This window comes from Mesoplodon mirus (assembly GCF_964341445.2).
Source record: "Mesoplodon mirus genome assembly, chromosome: 5".
Taxonomy (NCBI): Eukaryota; Metazoa; Chordata; class Mammalia; order Artiodactyla; family Ziphiidae; genus Mesoplodon; species Mesoplodon mirus.
Window position 1 is genome coordinate 98,873,721 of NC_138980.1, and position 18,948 is coordinate 98,892,668.

At 36.4% G+C, this 18,948-nt stretch overlaps 1 protein-coding gene across 1 annotated transcript; it reads right to left on the reverse strand.

Moving 5' to 3' along the window:
- Positions 1 to 731: 731 nt before the first annotated feature.
- LOC309805082 (DNA repair protein RAD51 homolog 1) lies at positions 732 to 2,607 on the reverse strand. Its single transcript, XM_082622903.1, has 2 exons — positions 2,543 to 2,607; positions 732 to 2,441 (listed from the first exon to the last, which is right to left on the reverse strand). The coding sequence occupies exon 2, from the start codon at positions 2,423 to 2,425 to the stop codon at positions 1,406 to 1,408; it is 1,020 nt and encodes a 339-aa protein (XP_082479029.1). The 5' UTR covers positions 2,426 to 2,441; positions 2,543 to 2,607; the 3' UTR covers positions 732 to 1,405.
- Between the last annotated feature and the right edge of the window lie 16,341 nt (positions 2,608 to 18,948).

Sequence of the window (18,948 nt, forward strand, 5' to 3'; positions counted from 1 at the left end):
CATGCAGACTTCAGTAGTTGTGGCTCGTGGGCTCAGTAGTTGTGGCTCACGGGCTCTAGAACGCAGGCTCAGTAGTTGTGGTGCACGGGCTTTGTTGCTCCGCGGCATGTGGGATCCTCCCGGACCAGGGCTCGAACCTGTGTCCCCTGCATTGGCAGGCGGACTCCCAACCACTGCGCCACCAAGGAAGCCCTTAAGATATATTTATATTGTCATTATAAACCATTAGAATTATTTGTTTCATTAAATACTAAAAACTCTTCTCCCCAACTGCCTGGTCATTACATACTGCATCATTATAGTAGAGAAGAGTAATACCGTAATACAGCATGTAACATGATTCTATGATGGCTTAAGAATACTTTTTTCCCCTGAATCTTTTGTCACATTTAATAGAGTATATGATAAAAGAAAGATATAATCTAATCCCAAATTTCTGGGACAAAATTTTGGGTCTGATACTGTTTGGAAATCAGCTAAAATTGAATCTCTACTTGAATGTTTCTATTATACATTTAAGAGTGAAATGGCAACTTACATATTTGGTTGGTACAGACTATTTCTTTTTTATCTGAGAGATTTGATTTTTTAAAAGTGGAGATTTTCATCTGTAGATTACAGCAGAATATTCTTTTACCAATTAAACTTCTTTTCTGTTTTATAAGAGGTAGACTTTTGTTTTAGGAAATACATCATAGTTTCCAACTCTTTTTTTTTTTTTTTTCACTACAAATAACTACTTTATTGGCAGCCCCACATTGAATCTACTTACTTGAAGAGCTTCTGAAATGTTTAAGATTCCAGAACTATCTTGAATTGCTCTTAGCATTAAAAAAGAGTAGATGGTGAAGGGCTGGTAGCCCAGGAGGCCTACTCAATACCCCTTATCTAAAAAAACATTCTTATATAAGCTAATTCAGACACACAAACTTTACCTGCTTCTGATTTAAGAGTTTTACTGACAGAGGAAAAAAAAAAACCTGTGAGGAGACCCACTCCCTTTGCCACATAGCTCAGGCATATTTTTCCCCAACGTTATTCAGTGAGAGAAGTCAGGTCTCTCCAGTTTTAGTTCTCTTAGAGACATAAGGTTGGCCAATAGCAGTTAGTCCTGAGTCAACCCCAAGGCACTATGATGTCAAAGGTACTTCATACCTAACAACCCCAAACCAAAGAATTCACATAGAGATTAATATACTCTAGAAGGAATAAACATTTCAGATCAGCTTGTGACTACTGACCTGTCTCGTGTTTACACCATAAGAAAAGCCGATATAATAGCTGTTTTCCTGGAAGCCTTTTCCTGGCAGTCACAACAGGAAGAGGCCTGTGAAGAACCTCAGGGAGCAGTCCTCTCCATTAGGCTGCAGCACTTAAGGTTTATCACAGGAAAAGAACCAACGATTCAGTCCTTGGCATCTCCTACTCCATCCGCATTGATGGCAAACATAGCTTCAGCTTCAGGAAGACAAGGAGAATCATAGATTTTGCAGATTCTGGTTTCCCCTCTTCCTTTTCTCAGGTACAGTCTTGTTGTTGAGGCATGAGCAATGATATTTCCTCCAATAGGTTTTTTAGGATCTGCAGCAAACATGGCTGCTCCATCCACTTGGGCTACCACCTGGTTGGTGATCACCACTGCTACACCAAACTCATCAGCAAGTCGCAGAAGCATCCGCAGAAACCTGGCCAAGTGCATCTGCCTGGCGGAAAGCTCACCTCGACCCGAATAGTCTGTTCTGTAGAGGGCGGTGGCACTGTCTACAATTAGCAGTGCATACCTGGACTCCACCATCATGGCTGATGCTTGATAAAGGAGCTGGGTCTGGTGGTCTGTGTTGAACCCTCGAGCATATGCTACATTATCCAGGACATCACTGCCAGAGAGGCCATATCTCTCAGCCACTGCTAGCAGCCGTTCTGGCCTAAAGGTACCCTCGGTGTCAATGTACATGGCCTTTCCTTCACCTCCACCTCGGTCAATGGGAAGCTGGCATGTTACAGCCAACGTATGACAGATCTGGGTCTTCCCAGTTCGGAATTCTCCAAACATCTCTGTGATGGATCCAGTCTCAATTCCTCCTTGAAGTAGTTTGTCAAGCTCTTTGGAGCCAGTAGTAATCTGTATGATCTCAGACCGCCTTTGGTGGAACTCAGTTGCAGTGGTGAAACCCATTGGAACTAATTTAGCTGCCTCAGTCAGAATTTTATCAGCTTTGGCTTCACTAATCCCCTTAATATTTATTAGCTCCTTCTTTGGTGCATAGGCAACAGCCTCCACAGTATGGAATCCAGCTTCTTCCAATTTCTTCACATCACTGGCATGTATGCCACATTGCTCTAATCGAGAAATAGGTTGTGGGCCAAAGCTCTCTTCTTCCACTGAAGTATCTGCATTTGCTTCAAGCTGTAGCTGCATAGCCATTACTTAGTGTTCAATACTCCGCCTGCTGCGTAACTCGCCCGGGCGGGCTGCGCGCTCCGACTACAGTCCGCCGGACCCGCGCACGCCCGACCCCGGACGGACTGCAGACCCCCTCACCTGCGCCCCACTTCTCTACGCCCTTACTCCGGCCTTCTGCACGAAACCCAGGCGAGTTTCAGCTCCTAACTCAGTTTCCAACTCTTGATAAGAAGAATTTTTCATTGTTTCATTTACTAACCTACATGAGCATCTGTTTTAATGAAATGTATTTTTTATTAAGTTGAATAAAATTTTGAAAAAATATGTAATGTGCGATGGAAAAAATTAGTTCAGGAGAATAGTCTGCTTAAAAATATTTTAATAGTTTCTGCCTCTTCCAAAACAATTTTATTTTAAAAAATATTTTCCTTTTGAAGTAACAATTTGTTTAAATATGTTAAACTGATTGAATAATATTAACTATTTCTTGAAATTTTTCATGGGTATTCTATAATAATTTTTTTAAATGCTGAAGTTGTGTTTTTTTGAGAAGATAAATTATTTTAATTTGCTTGTTTAATCCTTTTTCGGGAGGGGAGAAGATCAGGGAGGGTAGGCAGGTAATATTTAACGAGCACATTTTACCAAAACTAAAGGTTAATGGCACAGAAGCTGATGTCCAAAGCATATTTTACTTTCTCATTTTCACTCTGCTCTTGTGTGATTTAGAAAAAAAGCACTTGAGTTTCACAGGAGAAAAAGAGGTAATTAATGAAGAAAGACAGAGGTTTCATTCTGTGAAATGAGCAAAGTTTGGTACTCTGCTTATTTCAATTCCTAGCAAGTTACAAGAAGATAGCTACTCTTGTTTTTTGATGAGGAACTTCAGCTTCCCACAGTGACCCAAGTTGGAAAAATCCCTATTTATATTACTCATTTAAATTTTTTGCATTTCTTTATGATGAAAATACTTAAGTTTTACTCTCTTAGCAGTTTTCATTTATGCAGTACAATATTATCAACTATAGTTTTACCAAACTCTCCCTATTTCCACCGTCCCTCAGCCCCTGGCAACAACTATTCTACTCTCTGTTTTTATGGTTTCATTTTTTTAAATTCCACATATAAGTGATTTCATGCAGTATTTATCATTCCTTGCCTGGCTTTCCTCACTTAGCATAATGCCCTCCAGTTTCATCCATGTTGTTGCAAAAGACAGGACTTTCTTCTTTTTTAAAACTGATAATACTCCATAGTGTGTGTGTGTGTGTGTGTGTGTGTATGTATGTATACATATCACATTTTCATTATCCATTCATCTCTTGGCAGTTACTTAGATGGTTTACATACCTTGGGTATTGTGAACGGTGCTGCAATGAATATGGGAGTAGTACAGATGTCTCTTAGGGATACTGTGTTCGTTTCCTTTGGATATATACCCAGAATTGGGATTGCTGAATCGTATGGAAGTTCTGTTTTTTTAATTTCTTGAGGAATTTCTATACCGTTTTCCATAATGGCTGTACAAGTTTAGATTCCCACTATCAGTATACAAGAGTTCCTTTTACTTAACATCCTTACAAGCATTTGTTATCTCGTCTGTTTTATAATAGCCATCCTAGCAGATATGAGGTGAAGCTTCACTGTGGCTTTGATTTGCATTTCCCTGATGATTAGTAATGTTGAGCACCTTTTCATATACTTGTTGACCATTTGTATACCTTCTTTGGAAAAATGTCTATTTAGGTCCTATACCCATTTTCAGTTGGGTTATTTATTTCTACTATATTTAATCATATAAGTTCCTTCTACATTTGGGGTTTTCTGCTTCTAGTTTTATTGAGAATCTAATTGACAAACAGCACTGCATAAGTTTAAGGTGTACAGCATAATAATTTGACTTACATACACCATGACATGATAACCACCATAAGTTTAGTGAACATCCATCATCTAACATAGATTCAAAAGGAAAAAAATTTTTTCATTGCAATGCGAATTCTTAGGATTCACCTTCTTAACAACTTTCATGTATAACCTATAGCAGTGTGAATTATATATATTATGCTGTACATTATGTCCCTAGTACTTATTCATCTTAAAACTGGAACTTTGTACATTTTGACTCCCTTCATCCAATTCCCCATTTCCTGTGGTAAGCAGAAATCTTATCTCTTTTTGTGATCTTGTTTGTTTGTTTTTAAAATATAATGAGCCTAAGGTACTATGTTGGTTCCTGGTGTACAACATAGTGATTCGATATTTCTATACATTACAAAATGATCACCACTACCAGTCTAGTTACCATCTGTCGCCATACAAAGATATTACGTTATTATTAACTATATTCTCCACACTGTGCATTTCATCCACCTAACTCATTTATTTTGTAACTCAGTCTGTACCTCATAATCAACCTCACCTATTTCCGTCATCCCCCTTCCTACTTCCCCTCTGGCAAGCACCTCTTTGTTCTCTATATCTGTGGCTCTGTTTCTGTTTTGTTATGTTTGTTCATTTCTTTTGTTTTTGATATTCCACATGTAAGTAAAATCATATGATATTTATCTTTCTCTCTCTGGCTTACTTGACTTAGCATAATACCCCTCTAGGTCCATCCTTCTCACAAATGGCAAGATTTCATTCGTTTTATGGTTAAGTAATATTTCACCATATATATATATGTGTGTGTGTGTGTGTCTGTGTACATACACACACACACACACATCTTCTTTATTCTTTCGTCTGTCTGTGAACATTTAAATTGCCTCTACTATCTTCACTATTGTAAATAATCTTGCAATTTACACAGTTGCTCTTCTAGGTGCTGGGGCTGTACAGTGAACAACACAGAATCTCTATCTCATGGAGCTTATTTTCTGGGAAGAGGGAGACAGCTGCACATTCCAGTGACCAGTTTCTGTGCTCTGTACTACTACATTCTGATTCTCTTCTTCTGATAATATTGCCGGAAGTGTGGGAGGTCTTTGTGGAAATTCTGGATTAAATTCATAAGAAATTTACATGCTATCCCCACACTTACACACATGTAAACGGGCATACTAAGGTATATGTTTGTGTATGTGTATGTGCCACACACTCTTCTTAGCTAAGTAACCTAGTTCAAGTTACAACTCTGGGCCTCAATTTCTCATCTGGAAAATGGGGATTATTCTAGTACCAACCTTACCTTGTAGGGACTAAATGCATGTACATAATTTAGCATAGTGTCTGGCACAAACTAAGAGCTTAACAAATGATGGATAATATTTATTATTATTATTCTTACTAATATGTATATATGTATGCACATGTGCCTAATATTCCTCAATAGAATAAAATAAATAATTGTGGACCTCAAAAATAAATAAATAAATAAAAGGGATGCATATACCTTTTCAAATTACTGTTTTTGTTTTCTTCAGATATATATCCAGGATGGAATTGATGGATTGTAGAGTAGTTCTATTTTTAATTTTCTAAGGAAATGCCATATTGTTTTTCATAGTGGCTGCACAAATTTATATTCCCACAATTTATATTCCCACAAACGGCTGCCACCAGCATCTATATCCCCAGAGTGATTCCACCTGCCTCCTGCCTCTCCAAGAGGCTCTCAAGATCAGCAAGTGTGTCTGACCCAGGATCCTTTCAAATGATTGCTTCTGCCTTCAGTCTTAGAGTGTGTGAGATTTTGTGTGCACCTTTAATAACAGAGTCTCCATCTCCTACAGCCCTATGGTTCTACTGAATGCAAGCGCCACTGATTTTCAAAGCCAGACATTCTGAAGGCTTATAAGATATCTAATTTACAAATATGTTCCCTCATTCCATAAGTTGCCTTTTATGTTGTTAATGATTTTCTTCGCTGTGTAGAAGCATTTTATTTTTGATACAATCCCACTTGTTTATCTTCGCTGTGTTGACTTTTCTTTGATGTGAAATACTAAAATCATTGCAAAGGAGACTGTCACAGAACTTACCCTCCATGTTTTCTTTGAGGGGTTTTATTTATGGCTTCATGTTTTACATTCAAGCCTTTAATCCATGTTGAGTTGATTTTCATATGTGGGGTAAGATAGGAGACTGGTTTCATTCTCTGCATGTGGTTATCTAGTTTTTCCAGCACCACTTAATAAAGAGACTATCATTTTCCTTTATATATTTTGGCTCCTTTATCTAAAATTAATTAAACATATTTGCATGGGTTTATTTCTGGGCTCTTTATTCTGTTCCATTGTTCTATATGTCTGTTTTTTGTCAATACCATGCTCTTTTGATTACTATTACTTTGTAATACAGTTTGATATCAGGAAATGTGATGCCTCCAGCTTTGTTCTTCATTCTCAGGATTGCTTTTGGTATTCAGGGTTCTTTGTATTTCACATTAATTTTAGAATTAATATTTTTTTTTCTGTGAAAAATGACTTTGGAATTTTGATAGACATTGTATTTAATCTGTAGGTCACTTTGGGTAGTATGGACTTTTTAACAATATTAATTCTTTCAATCCCTGAACACAAGATACCTTTCCATTTATATGTATCTTCTTCAATGTCTTTCATCAATGTTTTGTAGTTTTCAATATATAGATCTTTAACCTCCTTGGTTAAATTTATTTCTAAGGATTTTATTTTTTGAAGCTATTAATGGGATTGTTTTCACAATTTCATTTTTTGGATAGTTTATTTTTAGTGAATAGAAACACCTGGTTTCTGTAAGTTGATTTTGTATCCTGCAACTTTACTGAATTCATTTATTAGTTCTAACAGGTTTTTGGTGAAATCTAGTTTTCTGTGTAAAAGACCATGTCATATGCAAACAGAGTTTTGCTTTTTCCTTTCCAATTGAGTGCCTTTTGTTTCTTTCTTACCTGTATGCTTGACTAAGACTTCCAGTGCTATGTTGATTAAAAGTTGTAAGAGTGGACATCCTTGTCTTGTTCCTGATTATAAAAAAAAAAAAATAGCATTCATCTTTTCACTGTTGTGTATGATGTTAACTGTAGGATTATCATATATGTCCTTTATTATGTTGAGTTATGTTCCCTCTGTACTCACTTTAAGAGTTTTTGTAATAAAAGCCTGTTGAGGTTTTGTCAAAAGTTTTTTTCTGCATTTAGCCAGGTGATATTATTTTCCTTCATTTTGTTAAAGTGTGTGTCTCTACTATTGATTTGTAGATGGTGAACCATCTTTACATCCCTGAAATAAATCCCACTTGATTATAGTGTATGATCCTTTTAATTTATTATTTGGTTTGCTAATATCTTGTTGTAGATTTTTACATCAATGTTCATCTGGAATATTGGCCTGTAATTTGTGTCTTGTATTATCCTCATCTGGTTTTGGCATCATTGTAATGCTGGCCTCATAAAATGAGTTTGGAAGTGTTCCCACCTATTCTATTTTTTTTGAAGAGTGTGAGAAGGATTGGTATCAGTTCTTTAAATATTCAGTAACACTCACTAGTGAGGCCATCTGGTCATGGACTTTTCTTTGTTGGGAGGTTTCTGATTACTGATTCAGTCTGTTTACTCATTATTGGTCTGTTCAAATTTTCTATTTCTTCATCATTCAGTCTCAATAGGTTGTACATTTCTAGGAATTTACCCAGTTCTTCTAAGCTGTCCAATCTTGAGGCAAGTAATTGTTCATAGTGGTCTCTTAGGAACTTTTGTATTCTGTGGTTATATTTATAATGTCTCCTCTTTGATTTACAGTTTTATTTACTTGAGTCTTCTCTATTTTTTCCTGGTAAATCTAGCTAAAGATTTGCCTATTATAATTATCTTCAAAAATAAAAAACCCAACTCTCCATTTTGTTAATCTTTTTTATTGATTTTCTTGTATCCATTTCATTTCTCATTTTGCTCTGATCTTTACTATTTCCTCCTTCTTACTTTGGGCTTAGAATGTTCTTCTCTTTCTAGTTCTTAAAAAACAAGTTAGGTTGTTTATTTGAGATCTTTCTTCTTTTCTTTCCTCTTAGAACTACTTTTGCTACATCACATAATTTTTGGTATGTTGTGTTTCCATTTTAATTTGTCTAAAGATATTTTTAGATTTCTCCTCCTTTCTTTGACCCATTAGTTGTTCAGGAACATGTTGTTTAATATCCACATTCTGTAAATTTTCTGGTTACCATTTTGTGTTTCATTTCTAATTTCATACCATGAACATGTGGCCAGAAAAGATGCTTGATATGATTTCAATGTTCTTAAATTTGCTGACTTGTTTTGTGGCCTAACATATCATCCTGTTCCATATATGCTTAAGAAATTTTGTTTTCTGCTGCTATTGGATGGAATATTCTGTATATGTTTTTTAGATTTATTTGGTCCAAAGTATAGTCACAATTTAGACCAGTATAAACAATTAAGTCCAGTATTTCCTTATTGATTTTTTTGTCTGAGTGATCTATCCATTATTGAAATTGTGGTATTGAAGTCCCCTACTATTACTATATTGCTGTTTATTTCTTTATTCAGAACTCTTTTTTTTTTTTTTTTTTTTTTGCTGTACGCGGGCCTCTCACTGCTGTGGCCTCTCCCGTTGCGGAGCACAGGCTCCGGACACACAGGCTCCGCGGCCATGGCTCGCGGGCCCAGCCGCTCCGCGGCATGTGGGATCTTCCGGGATCGGGGCACGAACCCGTGTCCCCTGCATCGGCAGGCGGACTCTCAACCACTGCGCCACCAGGGAAGCCCTATTCAGAACTCTTAATAATAGCTTTATATATTTATGTGTCTGGATGTTGTGTGCATAACTATTTACAACTGTTATATCCTCTTCATGAATTTACCCCTTTATCATTAAGTAATTACTTTTGCTGTCTCTTATTACACTCTTTGGTTTTTTTTTCTGACATAAGTATAGCTACCCATGATTTCTTTTAATTTCCACTTGCTTGGCATATATTTTTCTAGTTCTTCACTTTTTTTTTTTTTTTTGCAGAACACAACCTTTTATATTGAAGTATAGTTGACTTACAATATTATGTTTGATTTAGGTGGACAACATAGTGATTCAGTGTTTTTGAAAGTTGTATTCCATTATAGGTTATTACAAGATAATGGGAACAATTCCCTGTGCTATATAGTAAATTCTTGCTGCTTATCTATTTTATACATAGAGTTTGTATCTGTTAATCCCATACTCCTAATTTGTCCTTCCCCTGTTCCTTCTCTCCTTTGATAACCACAAGTGTGTTTTCTAGGTCTATTAGTTTCTTTCTGTTTCATATATACATTCATTTGTATTATTTTTTAGATTCCACATGTAAGTAATATTATACAGTATTTGTCTTTCTCTGCCTGACTTATTTCACTAAGCATAATATTCTCTAGGTCCATCCATGTTGCTGCAAATGGCAGTATTCCACTCTTCTCTGTGGCTGAGTAGTATTCCATTGTATACATATACCTCATCTTGTTTTTTTCCAAATCAAATCCTCTTTATTATAATTATCATAATTTTTTCTTTCTCTGTCATAATTCTTGATTACACTTACAACATTTTCATCACTTGGCTCAAAAGGATCTGTGTGTTTTTCTTGTTTAACATCAGTAACTAAACAGCAAGACTTTGGACAAACATTTAAGACAAATTCCTGTCATAAACAGAAGAAATATCAATCTCCATTTTCAAATTTCAACTAAATATTATACTGAAAATGGTCCTAGATAACACTGTTTTTTTAACTTACTATTTTATATTGAACTATAGTTGATAAACAATGTTGCATTAATTTCAGGTGTACAGCCAAGTAATTCAGTTATACATGTAACTATTCCTTTTCCAATTCTTTCATTTAGATTGTTACATAACACTGAGCAGAGTTCCCTATGCTATACAGTAGATCCTTGTTTTGTTATCCATTTTAAATACAGTAGTGTGTACATGTGAATCCCAAACTCCCTAACTATCCCTCCCTGCAAACTTCCCCCCTGGTAACCATAAATTAGTTCTCTAAGTGTGTAAGTCTGTTTCTGTTTTGTAAATAAATTCATTTGTGTTTCTTTTTTTTTTTTTTTTTTTAGAATCCACATATAAGCAATATCATACAGTATTTCTCTTTCTCTGTCAGACTTACTTCACTCAGTATGACAATCTCTAGGTCCATCCATGTTACTGCAAATGGCATTATTTTGGGGTTTTTTTGTAGCTAGTAGTCCATTGTATATATGTACCACATCTTCTTTATCCATTCTTCTGTCAGTGGACATTGAGGTTGCTTCAGTGTCTTGGCTATTTTAAACAGCTTTGCAATGAACATTGGGGTGCAAGTATCCTTTCAGATCATGTTTTTCTCTGGGTATATGCCCAGGAGTGGGATTGAAGCATCATATGATAGCTCTGTTTTTAGTATCTTAAGGAATCTCCATACTGTTTTCCATAGTGGCTGCACCAATTTACATTCCTACCAACAGTGCAAGAGAGTTCCCCTTTCTCCACACTTTCTCCAGCATTTATTGTTTGTGGACAATTTGATGATAACCATTCTGACTGGTATGAGGTGACGTCGCATTGTAGTTTTGATTTGCATTTCTCTGATAATTAGCGATGTTGAACATCTTTTCATGAACCTCTTGGCCATCTGTATGTCTTCTTTGAAGATTTGTCTATTTAGGCCTTCTGCCCGTTTTTTTATTGAGTTGTTTATTTTGATGATATTAAGCCACATGAGTTGTTTGTAAATTTTGGAGGTTAATCCCTTGTCAGTCAAATCATTTGCAAATATTTTGTCCTGTTCTGTTCATTGTCTTTTTGTTTTGTTTATGATTTCCTTTGCTGTGAAAAAGCTTTTGAGTTTAATTAAGTCCCATTTGTTTGTTTTGTTTTTATTTCCATTATTCTGGGAGACAGATTGAAAAAGATATTCCTATGATTTATGTCCGAGATTGTTCTGCTTACATTTTCCTCTAAGAGTTTTATAGTGTCTGGTCTCACCTTTAGGTCCTTAATCCATTTTGAGTTTATTTTTATGTATAGTGTTAAAGAATGTTCTAATTTCATTTTTTTACACATAGCTGTCAAGTTTTCCCAGCACCATTTATTGAAGATGCTGTCTTTCCTCCGTTGTATAGTCTTGCCTTCTTTGCCATAGATTAGTTGACCGTAGATGCGTGGGTTTATTTCTGGTTTTTCTGCCCTGTTCCATTGATCTATATTTCTATTTTTGTGCCACTACCATACTGTTTTGATGACTATAGCTTTGTAGCATATAGTCTGCAGACAGGGTGTCTGATTCTTCCAGCTCCGTTTTTCTTTCTAAAGATTGCTTTGGCTCTTCAGGGTCTCTTGTGTCTCCATACAAATTTTAAGATATTTTTTTCTAGTTCTGTGAGAAATGCCATTGGTAATTTGATAGGGATTGTATTGAATCTGTAGATTGCCTTGGGTAGTATAGTCATTTTGACGATATTGATTCTTCCAATCCAAGAAGATGGTATATCTTTCCATCTGTTTGTGTCATCTTTGATTTCTTTCATCAACATTTTATAGTTTTTGGAGTACAGTTCTTTTGTCTCCTAAAGTAGGTTATTTGTATATATTTTATACTTTTTGACGTGATGGTACATGGAATTGTTTCTTTAATTTCTCTTTCTGATCTTTTGTTGTTAGTGTATAGAAATGCAACAGATTTCTGTGTATTAATTTTGTAACCTGCAACTTTACCAAATACATTGATGAGCTCTAGTTGTCTTCTGGTAGTGTCTTTAGGATTCTCTATGTATAGTATCATGTTATCTGCATACAGTGACAGTTTTACTTCTTCTTTTCAAATTTGGATTCCTTTTATTTCTTTTTCTTCTCTGATTGCCATGGTTAGAACTTCAACAACTATGTTGAGTAAAAGTGGTGAGAGTGGACATCCTTGTCTTGTTCCTCATCTTAGAGGAAATGCTTTTAGTTTTCACCATTGAGTTTGATGTTAGCTGTAAGTTTGTCATATATGGCCTTAATTATGTTGAGGTATATTCCCTCTATGCCCACTTTCTGGAAAATTTTTATCATAAATGGGTGTTGAATTTTGTCAAAAGCTTTTTTTTCTTCTGTTGAGATGATCGTATGGTTTTATTCTTCAATTTTTTGATGTGGTGTATCACACCAATTGACATGTAGATATTGAAAAGTTCTTGCATCCCTGGGATAAATTCCACTTGATCATGGTGTATGATACTTTTAATGTATTGTTGGATTTGGATTGCTAGTATTTTGTGAAGATTTTTGTGTGTATGTTCATCAGTGATATCGGCCTGTAATTTTCTTTTGTGATATCTTTGTCTGGTTTTGGTATCAGAGTGATGGTGGCCTCATAGAATAAGTTTGAGAGTTTTCCTTCCTCTGAAATTTATTGGAACAGTTTCAGAAGGGTAGGTGTTAGCTCTTCTCTAAATGTTTGATAGAATTCGCCTGTGAAGCCATTTGGTCCTTACATTTGTTTGTTGGGAATTTTTAAATCACAGTTTCAATTTCATTACTTATGATTCATCTGCTCATATTTTCTATTTCTTCCAGGTTCAGTCATAGGAAATTTTACATTTCTAAGAATTTGTCCATTTCTTCCAGGTTGTCCATTTTATTGGCTTACAGTTGCTTGTAGAAGTCTCTTATGATCCTTTGTATTTCTGTGGTGTCAGTTGTAACTTCTCCTTTTTCATTTCTAATTTTATTGATTTGAGTCCTCTTCCTTTTTTTCTTGATGAGTCTGGCTAAAGGTTTATCAATTTTGTTTATCTTGTCAAAGAACCAGCCTTTAGTTTCATTAATGTTTGCTATTGTTTTCTTCCTCTCTATTTCATTTATTTCTGCTGTGATCTTTATAAATTGTTTCCTTCTACTAACTTTGGGTTTTGTTTGTTTTTCTTTCTGTAGTTGCTTGAGGTGTAAGGTTAGTTTTTTGTTTTTTTGTTTTTGTGGTAAGTGGGCCTCTCACTGTTGTGGCCTCTCCCATTGCGGAGCACAGGCTCCGGACACGCAGGCTCAGCGGCCATGGCTCATGGGCCTAGCCGCTCTGCGGCATGTGGGATCTTCCCAGACCGGGGCGCGAACCCGTGTCCCCTGCATCGGCAGGCGGACTCTCAACCACTGCGCCACGAGGGAAGCCCAAGGTTAGGTTTTTTATTTGAGATTTTCTTGTCTCCTGAGTTAAGAATTTATTGCTATAAACTTCCCTCTTAGAATTGCTTTTGTTACATCCCATAAGTTTTTGGTCATTGTGCTTTTGTTTCCATTTGTCTCTAGGTGTTTTTTGATTTCCTCTTTGATTTCTCCCATGATCCATTGCTTGTTTAGTAGCATACCGTATAACCTCCATGTGTTTGTGTTTTTTACAGGTTTTTTTTTCTTGTAGTTCATTTCTAATCTATGGTGTAGTGGTCGGAAAAGATGCTTGATATGATTTCTGTTTTCTCAAATTTACCAAGTCTTGCTTTGTGGCCCAGTATGTGATCCATCTTGGAGAACTTAATTGATACATATAGAACATTCCATCCAAAAGCAGCAGAATACACATTCTTCTCATGTGCACATGGAATGTTATATATGTATCAATTAAGTCCATCTGATCTAATGTGTCATTTAAGGCCTGTGTTTCCTTATTGATTTTCTGTCTGGATGATCTGTCCATTGATGAAAGTGAGGTGTTAAAGTTCCCCACTATTATTGTGTTATTGTTGATTTCTCCCTTTATGGCTGTTAGTATTTGCCTTATATACTGAGGTGCTCCTATGTTGGGTGCATATATATTTACAATTGTTGTATCTTCTTTTTGGATTGATCCCTTCATGATTATGTAGTGTCCTTCTTTGTCTCTTATAACAGTTTTTATTTTAAAGTCTATTTTGTCTGATATGTGTGTTGCTACTTTAGCTTTCTTTTTATTTCCATTTGCATGGAATACCTTCTTCCATCCCCTCACTTTCAGTCTGTATGTGTCGCTAGGTCTGAAGTGGGTCACTTGTAGACAGCATACATATGGGTCTTGTGTTTGTATCTATTCAGCCAGTCTATGTCTTTTGGCTGGAGCATTTAATCACTTTACATTTAAGGTAATTATCGATATGTATGTTCTTATTGTCATTTTTTAATTGTTTTGGGTTTGTTCTTATAGGTCTTTTTTCTTCCCTTCCTCTCTTGTTCTCTTCTCTTGTGGTTTGATGACTATCTTTAGTGTTGTATTTGGTTTGCTTTTTCTTTTTGTGTGTATGTATCTATTGTAGTTCTTCAGTTTGCTGTTCCCATGAGGTTTTGATATAGCAGTCTGTGTATGTACAGTGTTGTTCTAAGTTGCTGGTCTCTTTCCTGACTAGAGAAGTTCCTTTAGCATTTGTTGCAAAGCTGGTCTGGCGGTGCTGAATTGTCTTAGCTTTTGTTTGTTTGTGAAGCTTTTGATTTTTCTGTCAAAACTGAATGAAAGCCTTTCTGGGTTAAGTATTCTTGGTTGTAGATTCTTCCCTTTCATCACTTTAAATATATTGTGCCACTCCCTTCTGGCCTGAAGAGTTTCAGCTGAGAAATCAGCTGATAACCTTTTAGGAGTTCCCTTCTATGTTGTCATTTTTCCCTTGCTGCTTTTAATTATTTTTGTGTTTAATTTTTTTCAATTTGATTATTATGTGTCAGCATATTCCTCCTTGGGTTTATCCTGTATGGGACTTCTGTGCTTCCTAGACTTGGGTGACTGTTTCTTTCCCATGTTAGGGAAATTTTCAACAATTATCTCTTCAAATATTTTCTTAGGTCATTTCTCTTTCTCTTTTCCTTCTGAGACCCCTATAATGTGATTGTTGGTGCACTTAATGTTGTCCTGAGGTCTCTTAGACTGTCCTCATTTCTTTTCATTCTTTTTTCTTTATTCTGTTCCATGGCAGTGATGTCCACCATTCTGTCTTCCAGATCACTTATCTGTTCTTCTGCTTCAGTTATTCTACTATTGATTCCTTCTAGTGTATTTTTTCATTTCAGTTGTATTGTTCATCTGTGTTTGTTTGTTCTTTAGTTCTTCTAAGTCTTTCATAAACATTTCTAGCACCTTCACAACCCTTTTTTGTGAATCCTCCATTCTTTTTCCAAGATCCTGGATCATCTTCACTATCATTATTCTGAATTCTTTTTCTGGAAAAATAATTGTTTTTCTGGCATTTTATCTTGTTCCTTCTTCTGGGATATATTCCTTTGCTGTTTCATTTTGTCTAACTTTCTGTGATTGTGGTTTCCATTCTGCAGGCTGCAGGATTCTAGTTCTGCTTGCTTCTGCTGTCTGCCCTCTGGTGGATGAAGCTATCTATGAGGCTTTTGCAAGCTTCTTGATAGGAGGAACTGGTGGTGGGTGGAGCTGCATCTTGTCCATCTTCTGGGCAGGGCTATGTTCAGTAAAACTTTAATCTGCTTGTCCATTGATGGGTGGGGTTGTGTTCCCACCTTGGTAGTAGTTTGACCTGAGGTGACCCAGCACAGGAGCCTACAGGCTGTTTGATGGGGTTAATGATGACCTCCAGGAGGGCTCATGCCAATGAGTACTTCCCAGTACTGCTGCTACCAGTGTCTTTGTCTCCACAGTGAACCACAGCCAACCCCTACCTCTGTAGGAGACCCTCCAGTAGTAGCAGGTAGGTCTGGCCCAGTCTCTTAATGAGGTCACTGCATTTTTCCCCTGGGTCCTGGTGCACACGAGACTTTGTATGCACCCTCCAAGAGTAGAGTTTCTGTTTCCCCCAGTCCTGTGGAAATCCTGAGATCAAAGCCCTCTGGCCTTCAAGAACAGATCCTCTGGGACTCCTCCTCCCATTGCCAGACACCCAGGCTGGGAAGCCTGATGGGTGGGGCTTAGAACTTTCACTCCTGTAGGATAACTTCTGTGGTATAATTGTTTTCCAGTTTGTGTATCGCCCACCTGGCTGGTATGTAATTTGATTTTGTTGTGACTGCGCCCCTCCTACCATCTTGCTGTGGCTTCTTCTTTGTATTTGGATGTAGGGTATCTTTTTTTTGGTAGGTTTCAGCATTTTTTGGTCAATCGTTGTTCAGCAGATAGTCGTGATCTTGGTGTTTTCATAAGAAGGGGGTGAGCTCACGTCCTTCTACTCCATTCCATCACTTTCAATTTCTGTGTCCTTAAGCTAAGATGAATCTCTTATAGGCAGAATATAGTTGATAATCCATTCAGCCACTGTATGTCTTTTGAGTGAAGAATTTAGTTTATTTATATTTAAAGTAATTATTGATAGGTATAGATTTACTATTAACATTTGTTAATTTTTCCCTGGATGTTTTCTACTTCTATTCTTCCTCTCTTGCTCTATTCCTTTGTGATTTGACAATTTTTGGAGTGTTATGCTTTAATTCCTTTATTTTTATCTTTTAGGTGTCTAATATAGATTTTTGTTTTGTGGTTACTATGAAACTTAAAATAGTCTATTTTAAGTTGATAACAGTTTAACTTTGAATATCTACAAAAGTGCTACATTTTTACACCTTCCTCCCTTATTTTGTTTTTGTTATCAATATTTACATCTTTTTTATACTGTATAATCATTAACAAATTATTGAAGTTATAGTTATTTTTTATACTTTTGTCTTTTAACCTTTTACTAGAGTTATACATGATATAGCCACCATCAATGCAATTTTTGAATTTCTGAATCTAACTATATCTTTACCAGTGAGTTTTCTACTTTCATGTTAAGAATTAGTGTCTTTAATTTCTGCTTGAAGAACTCCTGTTAACATTACTTGCAAAGCTGGTCTATTGGTGATGAACTCTTTCAGCTTTTGTCTGTCTGGAAAACTCTTTATCTCTCCTTCAAGTCTTAAAGGTTACCTTTGCTGGGTAGAGTATTCTTTGTTGGTCACTTTTTGTTTCAACACTTTGGATTTATCATTCCACTCCCTTCTGTCCTGCAAAGGTTTTGCTGAAAAATCCTCCTTCTCTTGTATGTAACAAATTGTTTTTCTCTTGCTGCTTCTAAGATTCTGTGTCTTTAATTTTTTTTAATTTATATTTATTTATTTTTTTAACATCTTTATTGGAGTATAATTGCTTTACAATTGTGTGTTAGTTTTTGCTTTATAACAAAGTGAATAGGGAGGTTGTGTCTTTAACTTTTGACAATTTTAATTACAATGTCTTCATGTGGGCCTTATTGGATTCATCTTAGGTGGGCCTTTATGTACTTCCTGTATTGGATGTCTGTTTTTTGTTTTTGTTTTTTTCTCCAGGTTAAGGAAGTTTTCAGCCATTAGTTCTTTGAATAGTTTTCTGCCCCACTATCTCTCTCTTCCTCCTCCTAGGAACCCTATAATGTGCATATTGGTCTTGTTTGTGGTATGCCATATGCCCTTTATGCTATCTTTACTCTTTTTCATTCTTTTTTCTTTCCCTCTTCTGACTGGATGACCTCCTCTGCCCTGTTTTGAGTTAAATGATCTTTTCTTCCTCTTGATCTAGTCTGTTGTTGAATCCACTATTGGATTTTTCATTTCAGTTATATTCTTCAGCTCTGTGATTTCTTTGGTTTCTTTTATATTTTCTATCTCTGTTCAAATTTTCACTTTGTTCATTCATTGTTTGCCTGACCATGGTGAGCATCTTTATGACCATTAATTTGAACTCTCTTCATGTAAATCACTTAATCTCCAATTCATTGAGGTTAGTTCCTATAGATTTATTTTGTGCCTTATATTCCCCAGTTTCTTCATTTTCCTTGACTCTCTGTGTTGGTTTCTGTGCATTAGATAAGGCAGCCTCCATACCCAGTCTTGACAGACTGGTATCTTATAGGATATGAAACTTGTTAATTAACCCAGTTCAAACTCCTAGTTGTTTCTCAAACCTTTTTGATTTTCCAAGCCTCTATCCTTGTTCTTAGTGGCTCCCAGTAGTTGAAGTGTGCCAAGATCTGTCAGTATCCCAAAGGGGAGGGTTACAATCAGCACCTAGGTGCAGACTGATTAGAACTTGAATCATTAAGTTTGGAAACTATATAATAAAGCTCTTTCTAGGGAGAAACTGGGATATGGGAGTTTTGCCTGCTACTTCCGTGCTAGTTCCTGGTGTATAGCTGTGGGGGTACTGCATACCTATTAACAACTGCTTCTTTGTTTGATAATGCCCTGTGAGATTTGTGAAAGTAACCTCATTGCCTTTCAGAGCTAAGTGATTTTGAAGTTTGAGCTTTTATTGGCAACTGTAAAGGTTGGAGTGCTAGATGTGTGGAGAAGCTTCTTCCAGGGAAACACTGGTAGCTTGGTTTTATTGTTCATGTGAGCCAGAGAGAGAAGGCAGAGGAAGTGCCCAGCAGCTCTCTAGGACTCTAGGGAGAATTTCAGTCAGCCTGTGGAAGCTAGACTCTCAGGCAGCAACTTATAAAGCATGCAGTCAAACCCCTTCCAGGAAAAAAATGGGGGATGGGCATTTTTGTCTTCTCCCTCTAACCTGAGCTCAAGTGAGAGAGCCATGGTGAGTACTCATGTATCCATTAAGAGCTGCTTCTGTGAGACTCAGAATATAAGCCCTGTTGGCTTTTAGAACCTGATGTT